This window comes from Triticum aestivum, chromosome 4B, assembly GCF_018294505.1.
Source record: "Triticum aestivum cultivar Chinese Spring chromosome 4B, IWGSC CS RefSeq v2.1, whole genome shotgun sequence".
Taxonomy (NCBI): domain Eukaryota; kingdom Viridiplantae; phylum Streptophyta; class Magnoliopsida; order Poales; family Poaceae; genus Triticum; species Triticum aestivum.
The window spans coordinates 611,613,616-611,623,612 of NC_057804.1; the positions used below are offsets into that span (position 1 = coordinate 611,613,616).

The 9,997-nt window shown below is 48.8% G+C and overlaps 2 protein-coding genes across 2 annotated transcripts; one reads left to right on the forward strand and one right to left on the reverse strand.

Moving 5' to 3' along the window:
- The first annotated feature begins 2,471 nt into the window (after positions 1-2,471).
- LOC123093573 (calcium-dependent protein kinase 7) lies at positions 2,472-7,349 on the forward strand. The gene is made up of 8 exons (XM_044515556.1): positions 2,472-3,045; positions 3,158-3,996; positions 4,440-4,583; positions 4,665-4,817; positions 4,917-5,032; positions 5,489-5,656; positions 5,980-6,204; positions 6,890-7,349. Exons 2-8 carry the CDS (start codon positions 3,291-3,293, stop codon positions 7,022-7,024), a joined length of 1,647 nt encoding a protein of 548 aa, XP_044371491.1. The 5' UTR covers positions 2,472-3,045; positions 3,158-3,290; the 3' UTR covers positions 7,025-7,349.
- A 74-nt stretch (positions 7,350-7,423) lies between these two features.
- On the reverse strand, positions 7,424-9,430 carry LOC123093574 (uncharacterized). The gene is made up of 4 exons (XM_044515557.1): positions 8,993-9,430; positions 8,254-8,882; positions 7,960-8,175; positions 7,424-7,876 (listed from the first exon to the last, which is right to left on the reverse strand). The coding sequence occupies exons 1-4, from the start codon at positions 9,201-9,203 to the stop codon at positions 7,832-7,834; spliced, it is 1,101 nt and encodes a 366-aa protein (XP_044371492.1). The 5' UTR covers positions 9,204-9,430; the 3' UTR covers positions 7,424-7,831.
- Positions 9,431-9,997: the final 567 nt, after the last annotated feature.

Sequence of the window (9,997 nt, forward strand, 5' to 3'; positions counted from 1 at the left end):
TCCCTTCAAACTTCGTCGACGAGCCTGTGGATCCATCCTCCATCTGCTTGCCGTTCAGACGGACAGAGGTGAGTAGGGGGATCCCAGAGTAGTAGTTTTTTTTTTTTGCTTTGCAAGGCGTGTGTTGGATGGATGACGATGCTTCATCTCGAGTGGATTTTTCGGGTTGCGATTCTCCTTAAGTTTGTCCGATGGGACGGAGTTGATGCAGCTCCGACATAAATTCTTGACGCCTCATTGGCGCGGTGAGGTTAGAATCTCTCGCCGTGCAGAAGCGACGAGGACATTTGGTGTTAGGCGCTTCACACAGATTCAAAAGTTCAATGGCGATGACTGCGGTTCTGACGCACATGCTATGAGAGTTGGTGTTGTCGCAAATGTGGAGCTCAGGAAGGAATGCCGACGCCAATGGTTGGAGAGTATGATGGTCCGACCAGAGGCGACTACGTCACGGTGGAAGGGGATGGAGCCCCGTGGTGGAAGAAGACATAATGAGGGTGATCAGCTGAACAAACAGATAATTAGTTTATAACAACTCCAACAGATCCCGTTTCGTAAAATAACTACCGTTTAACGGAAGTTTGGGCAGAAAAAAGTTTCCAACAAATCCCGTAAACGTGAAATAAATTTACGGGATCCTGCGAATTTGATCTCAATTTCACTTCTTTTTAGGCGAAGTTTTGCTTCCGGCAAACTTTTGGCACACGGTAACCGCCTGAAACCGTCGCGTCGCCGGCTCCCCGTCGGAAAGTAGTTGCGTCGCCGGCTCCCAGCCGGAAAATTGTTGCGTCGCAGGAAAGCTACTGTGCCACCACCGCTTCGATGAAAAATCATTGTGTCGTTGCCACGCCGTGGACAATTGCCGCATCACCGTAAAGCCATTGTGTCGCCGCCGATTTGCTAAAAAATCGCCGTGTCGTTGCCGCCATGTGGACAACGGCTCCGTCGCCGAAAAGCCATCATGTCGCCGTCGCTTTGTGAAAAAACGACTGTGTCGCCGCTGCCCTGCCGGAAAGCCATTGTGCCGCCGTCACTTCGCCGCAAAGCCGCCGTGTCACCGCCGCGGCACAGCCATGTTGCAGGAATGCTGTCACGTGCGTCACTGACTGACGGGCTCTAGGTCGTTATCTAGTTTTGTTTAATGAAAAATAAAATAAAATCACACTTAAGAGAAAAGGTTTACGGGATCTGATGAAAGTAGCTCTCAGGAAGCTTCCCCTAAATTGTATAGATATCCTATAAAAGCATTTTTATGGGAAGTTTTTAGGGGAATTGTCTTTTGAGATGCAAACGTTCATACATGCGCATAGCCGGAAGGACTGAAATAAATCACAAAAAATACGAGCACCAATATCAAGTACATAACTTGAGCCTGATGGGTCGGGGATACCACTGCCATCCTAAGCATCCAACCATAGGTTGGTTTGCTTGTAGAGAAGCGGTTGGAGTTGCTCTTACTATTTCTTTGACACACACTAAATAATGTTAAATAGTTTTCTTCCAGATGCGGTCAGTATAATCTAGCAGGAAAAGTAATCATCGAGGAATAACCTTTTTTTGCGACTGAAAAAATCATGGAATAACCTTTTTTTGTGACTGAAAAAATCGTGGAATAGCCTTGTTGTACTTTGCCACAGCTCCCTAAAAGTACAAACAATCATGGAATAACTTTTTTTTGCGACTGGGAAAATCCTGGAATAACCTTTGCTCTGATATTCTGGCTTATCCAAACAAATCATCTCATATTCTGGCCAGACACCTGTAATCCAATTCCAAAAGCCATAAACACTTGAGATTCCAACACGGCAGAAATGCTCCCTCCAAAATGTGGAGGCAGAAGTTTGAGCCAAAGTAGACAACTACTACTAGTAGTAACCCCAACCTCCAGACCAACCACTATAATCTTCTGCAACTGCAATCCACTGCCGTAGTTTCCCAATTTCCGAACGGCACGCTTAGACAGCCGTCCCGGAGCACAGCTCAATTCTGACTTGTCGTGAATATAAACAAAGTACTCATCGGAGGAGTGAGGCACGCTAGCTTTGATTTGTACCACGGACAAAGAAACCATACCAAAAACACATAGCATTATTCTAGAAAGAACAAAGATCCAAGGAGGCGATCACCGTTTGTGACCCGTGACGGTGACGGAGCCCGCCGTCTCATTGCCACCAAAGGCCAAATACTTTTACCACCCCTGGTTTCCGTCTTCTTTTTTGGCAAAGCCCCTGGTTTCTGTCGGCGTCGAGGAGAAAAAAAAAGGCTTCTGGACCGTGACCGCCGAATTCTCTTGTACTTATAAATCTAAAAAGAAAATCGGAATTGACTGGGGAGTTCCAGAAAAAAAGAATTGTCTGCGAAATTCAAAAAAATATATTGACTGCGAAATTCCGCCGAGTCGCACCTACCCCGCCGGCCGGGACTATAAAACCTGGCCCTCCCCCGCCTGCCCTCCTCTTCTCTCCTCTCTGCATTTTTTCCACCCACCGGTTTTGCGCTTTGGCCCCTCCGGAACACGAGAATCCGTGTAAGCCCCCTCGGCGTGATCCTCCCCGTGCTCGGCTCGCTCCAGTCCAGCTCGCCGCCCGCCGTCCCCGTGCGCGCCGCGGGATAGCGTCCGTCCGGCGGAGATTTCGTGCGCCACGGGCCAAATTCGCCGCGCGGCCAGCCGTCGTCCAGCTGCTCCTCGTCGGTTTCCGCCGATCCGTGGTCGGGTCCAGCTGTTTGCGGCCGCGGGGTCCGGGCCGCGGCCAGGTGTGCGGCATTGGAGACCCTCGGCGTGGGGATTTCCTGCCGGAGGGAGCTTTGCGGACGAAAAAGCTGCCTTCGGGAGGAACTCTTCCAGCCCCGAGGGTTTGGTCTGGTGTGCGGGGGCGGCGGAGGCCTCGTGTTTCGCGTGGGGTTTAGTTGGATTTCGTGTAGTGCGAGGCAGAGAAGCTTGGCCTATTTAGCGCGTCAGGCCCTGTGGTGGAAGGCCTCACACCGGAGATCTCCTCGCCCGAGAGGAGAGACGCCGCCGGAAGGGAATTCCTGCCAATCCCCAAGGTTTCCACTGACTTCCTCCTCCCCTGGTTAAATTTTTAGTTTTGCTCTGGTTTGCTTGCCGTCCAGTGTTACCCATGGGTTGCTGATCAAGTTTCTTATTCTGAAATGTCAGGTTCAGGATTTCCTCCTCGCCGAGAAATTCTACCAGTTCTCCAGGTTTGCAAGTAGTGTTCTATTGCTATTTAAGGGCCCAGCAATTGTGAGAGACTGGGAGCTTTCAGCCTGCAGAGGGTGGTGTTATTGGGATGGGTAATCAGAATGGGACCCCCGGGAACGACTACTACAGCCGTTTCCCCAGGGAGCATCCTGCTTCTAGGTATGCTGATGGGATTGATGAGGAACGCTACTCCGACTTGAAGAAGTCCGAGACACCCTGGCCCGATGCCGACTCGTTCAAGCCCACCGCTGCTGGTATTCTGAGGCAAGGGTTGGATCCGACATCCATCTCTGTCCTCGGGCGCAAGACGGCGGACCTGAGGGAGCATTATATCATTGGCCGGAAGCTTGGGCAGGGCCAGTTTGGGACGACGTACCTCTGCACCGAGATAAGTACAGGGTGCGACTTTGCGTGCAAGACCATCCTGAAGCGTAAACTCATCACCAAGGTGGATGTCGAGGATGTGCGCCGTGAGATCCAGATAATGCACCATTTGTCGGGACACAAGAACGTTGTCTCGATCAAGGATGTCTATGAGGACGTGCAGGCGGTCCACATTGTGATGGAGCTCTTGCCTGGCGGGGAGCTCTTTGACCGAATTCAGGGGAATGGGCATTACAGCGAGATGAAGGCTGCAGAGATTACAAGAATTGTTGTCAGCATTGTGGCCATGTGCCATTCTCTTGGTGTGATGCACCGCGATCTCAAGCCAGAAAATTTCCTCCTCCTTGACAAAGATGATGACCTGTCCATAAAAGCAATTGATTTTGGCCTATCCGTTTACTTCAAGCCAGGTATGATATTGAATTTCGATGCATATACAGGGACATATTTTTAAGCAACAAATAAATGCCATACTGTTTTTCTTCCTTTTTTGCTGCATGATATTTTGTTGACACTGGAAGGTGGACACATTCAGTTACATTCCTGCTGCACGCTTAACAATCATTATATGAACTTCGACTTCAACATTCAAATTAGTATAACATCATGGCATGAATGTTGACTAACACATCAGGAGTTGGTATATCTTGTTGATTCAACAACAGATATGAATATTAGCTTATCATTGCTGCTTATTACGAGGATGAGGCAAATTGAAAATGAATCTCTGTTTCTACCTCATCCATGTTTGCATGTATCTGCATTATATGTACCCATCCCGAGTGTGAAGTGTTGTTATTTTCTGAATAAATTATTGTTTTTCTTTATTAACTTCGCCAATTTACCAATTCAGGCCAGGTTTTCAGTGAGCTAGTTGGCAGCCCGTTCTATGTTGCTCCTGAGGTATTGCACAAACGCTATGGGCCAGAATCCGATGTGTGGTCAGCTGGAGTGATACTCTATGTATTGCTAAGTGGGGTTCCACCATTTTGGGCAGGTGATTTCTTTAAACTCTAGTGTTAAATTTGAGTCTACTGTCTTCCTGGAATTGCTAAATGATCAATATTGATTTTATCAGATACACAGAAAGGCATATTTGATGCAGTTCTGAAGGGGCACCTTGATTTGGAATCAGACCCTTGGCCTAAGATATCTGACAGTGCAAAGGATCTTATAAGAAAGATGCTATGCAATTGCCCTTCAGAGCGTTTGAAAGCCCATGAAGTGCTACGTAAGTATATTTTATCTATTTCTTCACCCTTGCAAATTGTTTTAGTAGTCACGAACATTTTCCTTTTGTACTTGTTTACCAATTGTATGTTAATGCCAGGACATCCCTGGATCTGCCAAAATGGGGTGGCCACTGACGGAGTTTTGGATCCTAGTGTTATCTCTCGGCTCAAGCGGTTCTCTGCAATGAACAATCTACAGAAATTGGCTCTGAGAGTGAGTTTCCTCAGCAAATTTTTTCCATTCCCCATCTTTGGATCTTTACAAGTGTAATAGTTTAAATTTTGGTAGAATATTAACTTTATGTAGTATAACGGTCTCAGGGATCATGGCTCTGTTTTGTTTGGATTTTACTAATATGTTAGTTTATGGCACATGCATAGTTACTGTGAATCATCAATTGACATTACAGTTCACACGACCATGCCATTGGTCATGAATGGACTCTATTGCTGCCATGTGAGCAAGTTCATTTGAGCTGCTGCTTTAGTCTCACCACCTGAATTTCTTGCTGCGGAAAGGGAATATGCTTTTGTTTTTGGCATTCAACTGTGTGGGTTAGGCACTATGCTGGAATTTAATTTGTTTCATTATATGTCCTACATGACTACATCTATCAATTTTGTAAACAGTACGGCTCTGTTTCTTCTGTGACACTTTATATGCTCCCAGGTGATAGCTGAGCGTCTTTCAGAAGAGGAGATTGCTGGATTAAGAGAATTATTCAAGACAGTGGACATAAAAAATAGAGGTGTGATCACTTTCGGTGAGCTTAGAAAAGGTTTGACAAGATATGGCAACGAATTGGTGGATACCGACATTTGTGATATAATGGAAGCGGTAAGTGCGTGCTTCTGATCGTTACGAAGATTCGTCCATATTTGTGGAATGTGTAAATGTTTTCCTGCTTCAAACACGTTTAGCAACCACACACTATTCTTTAACCCGTATGTGGTTCTGGGATTTCCTCTGTAGGAAAAGGCCTAAGAAATAGATATCATTGCTGTGATTACATATGGCATTTTATTTTTGCTGAAAAATGCCTAAGCTGTACATATATGGTATTGCAGTAATAATATATAAGATGTATTTCTTGATTTGTTGGTAGGATATTGTCTGCATTGCTGTCCTACTTCATCTAATCTGTCTGAACTTTTTTTCAGGCTGATACAGACACTGATGTAACCATAAATTATGAAGAATTTATTGCTGCAACCATGCCTCTAAACAAGATAGAGCGGGAAGAGCACTTGAAGGCAGCTTTTACATATTTTGACAAAGATGGCAGTGGCTATATCACAGTCGACAAGCTTCAACGAGCCTGTGCAGAATATAACATGGAGGGCACTCTCCTTGAAGAGATTATTTTAGAGGCCGACCAGAACAATGTAAGTTGATTATCCCACTCTAAAATATCATGGCATCCCTGTTAATTCTTAGTATCATCATTTAACTGTGGCTCTGCCTCATGAAGAAGCTGTAACACTTTTGCGACCACATTAATGGTAGGCATATAGTCAATTTAGACATGTGTAGTGTTTCGGGACTTGCATCTTTGATACCTACTGCAGTGGGTCTTAATTCCAAGTGTCATTTAACTTACGAAATTGTATCTTTGTCCTTGGTCACATTGGGTATCTACCACCAGTTACGCCTAATACCCAGTGTCTCAACAGCTCAAAAAAGAAAAATCTATATAGGAACAGCACGAAACACATAGATATCAGATTACATACAGATTTTGAAATCTGCACAATGTTGTAAAAAAACATCTATATATAGTGATAATAGCTCGTACTAAGTAAAAGAACAACTTTGTAGTAGTGATCTTAGCTGGATAATACCATGAGAAAAATCTAGTGTTATTTTCCGCCTATGTTTTTAAGGCGTCGAGCCCCCCCCCCCCCCCGCTCTTTGCAAATATGCCCGCTTTAGGCGTCGAGGCGCCCCCCCCAGCGCCTTAAAGCGAAGCGTTGCCTTAAAAACATAGTTTTCCGCGTGACCTATAGCACCGCTGATTTGTTTGTCAGAAACCAACTGAATCTAATGAATGGGTATTATCTTTGTTTTCAGGACGGTCAAATTGATTATGCCGAATTTGTAGCCATGATGCAAGGCAACACCAACGGTGGCAATATTGGACTTGGGCGTCCAACAATGGAAACCAGTCTGAATGTGACCTTGAGAGATGCAGCTCAAGTACATTAATGCACAGATTTTGTTCTCTTCTCATTGCCATTATGTCCACGGCCCAAATTGGGCTGCGGGCATGTACTCCCAAAGTACGAGAAGAGAACTAGTCGATTCTTTCGGCGGCATTTATCGAAAATAAGCTGGGCTAGCTAGCAGTACAGTCATTGTGAGAGACAGCGTGGTGGGTTACATATAGTAAGTAGTTGTGTCCTGGTTCATATGACTGCAAGACTGGCTGCTATCCAGCAGGTGGAAGTAAGAGGGCGTGCGTCAAGTTCGTTTGTTCTTTGTGTGATCAGTTGTGTTCTTTGTGTCTAATGAAAAACTTGTCTTCATGAAATGTCATATTCCCCAAGTTTGATCTTCTTGCTGTTATACTCATTCTCAAAAATATGAATCTATCTGCACAGACCATAATCAAGCAGCCTGAGGCCTTGTACAATCTAAGGTGCTTAGAAGAGGTGCTTGAAGAAATAAACCAGGCTTTCATTAAGCATCGGTGCTTATTTGTGCAGGGCATATGCTTGATTAGCGTCTTTCCTGTAGAATTAGGCACCGGTGCTTCAAAAAAACCTGGTTTATTTTTCTAAGCACCTGACAAAGCGTCTAGCATTGAACAAGCCTCAGAAGCTCTGGCTGTCGTTGGTAAGCCACAAAGGGCTGGCACAGCACACCAGTTCATGATTTTGCATAGACCAATTTGTTTAGTAGAGGACAGATTTACAGGATGAGTATGGCTATTCTAAGATGTGTAAGTATATTTGTCTTCACTTTCTATGTAAAGATCTGATGAAACCTGAAGGAGTCATGCCATGGCCCAGGTCAGGCGGCCTCCGACGCCCGGGTCTCCTGCGCGGCAGCTATCTCCTACAGACGAGCCGGGCAACACTGTAAGTATGGCACGAGAAAGAAGTGTAGTTTCGCATAGCAGCAAGCGGCAATGTTTTTACCTTGACGTCTCCGTCTCTGGACAGGACGCACGTCGAGGTGACCGCGCTGCCGTGGCCCAGCAGCCACCCGACCTCGCACACCACGTCGCCGTCCTCGCCGTCGCCGCTCACCTTGAGCGAGCTCCACAGCCGCTTCGGCAGCAGCGTCACCACGCCGGCACCGTCCCTCGCCGTCCTCCGCGGTTCGTGGTCCGGCTCCAGCCCCGCGAACTTGCCCTGCACGTCAGACATGTCAGGCACGGGCATTTTCGATGTCGACGGACTGTGCGGCACGTGCTGCAGGAGGATGCTCACCGTCACGGGGTCCAGCGCGCCGGAGGACCTGGCGGTGGTCTCCCACTGTCCCGCCACCTCCGACGCGGCGAGCCTCTCCCCGGCGGCGAAGGCGGATTCGCGGAGCGCGCACCCGCCGAGCTGGTCGCCGTTGCGGTACGGGCCGTACCACTGCTCGGAGAACACCTTGACGCCGCGCAGCCGTGCCGCGTCCTTGGCCAGCGCCACCGTCTGCACCAGCCTGACCCGCACCTCCGCGTTGTCCGGGTGGCAGATGCAGTGCTCCACCTCGAGCACGGTCGCCGGGCCCTTGGGCCACGTGGCCACGTAGGAGCCCCCGGCGGCGCCGTAGGCGAAGGCGGTGGCGGAGGAGACGTGGCGCTGGTGGGAGGTGTGTACGGTGGCGGCGTCGGCCTCGCAGCCGACGGTGGGGAGGAGGCGGACGAGGCGGTAGTGGAGCGCGCCCGGCGCGGCGGGGTCGGCCAGGGTGGGGCACTGCGTCTGCCAGTCGAAGACCTGGACCCCCCACTCGCGGTACGCGTCCGGGACCACGTTCGCCGGCAGCTCCACCGGGTCGCCGGCCACCGTGAAGTCCGCGCCGAAGCCGTCCCACTCGCCGGACACCCGCGCCGCGAACTCCGCCCACTTATCTGCGCACGCACGGACCAAGTTTCAGTGTCCAGTTCAGTCATGGGCTCATGTCATTGGGTGATTGTCAGTCAAAAAGACATGAGCTAGTTCATGGTGGCTGGTGACTGACCTGGCTGCGCGCCGGCGTCCGGGTCGTTGGTGGCTGCGGTGGTTGGGGTCGCGGGCGACACGGCGCGCGGCGCCGATCTGGCGGACGCCGACGACTTGGTGGTGCTGGTCCGTGGCCGAAGCAGCAGAGGAGACGGCGGGAGAAGCGCGCGCGGGTGGTTGGCGTTGGCGCTGGGGACGGGCGCCAGGCGTTGCGTCGACAGGGGATGCATCCGTTCCTTTTTTCACTCGCCCTCGGCGTTATTTTTTCGGTGGATTGGTCTTTTCCCCATGACCGGGCGATCCTGTTGCTCAAGGCCGATCCACGGCAAAGTAGATAAAAAACGTGTGGGCGTCGTTGGGATCAGGGAGTTCGTGGCCACGCCAGCCTGGGCCGTGAGCCGCTCGTTCACATGTTGCGTCCCCGGACGGGCTTTGGCGACAACTATAACATCATCCACGGCTCAGTATGAAAACGATCCAAGATTCTCCGCATCTCCAGTAGGAGATCAAATGCGAACCAACCTGTGGTTGAATGGTTAGAGGGACTGTGGTATCCCAGCCCACCAGGATTCAAATCCTGATGCTCGCATTTATTCCTGGATTTATTTCAGAATTTCCGGCGATGTGCATTCAGTGGGAGGAGACGTTCCCGTCGATGACGAGGCGCCTATGGTGACTTCGTAAATCTCAAGATGATATGCCGGCTCAGTCTTTCGGATGCGTTCATAGGGGTAGGGTGTGCGTATGTGCGTTTATAGGGGTGAGTGTATGCGCGTGTATATGAGCGCTTGTGTCTGTACCGATGTTCAAAAAAAAGTAGGAGATCAAATTTTTGCTACCCAAATCCATTTTAGGTGGAGGAGAGAAATTTTAGTTGCCTACAATTTACTGCATACCCGTATTTTTATGATCAAAGAAATAAAGTTGTACTAAATCAACGACACTTATTTTAAGATGGACTAAGTACTTCATTGCATAATTAAACATCCAACTACACACTATATACATAATAAAACATGTATAA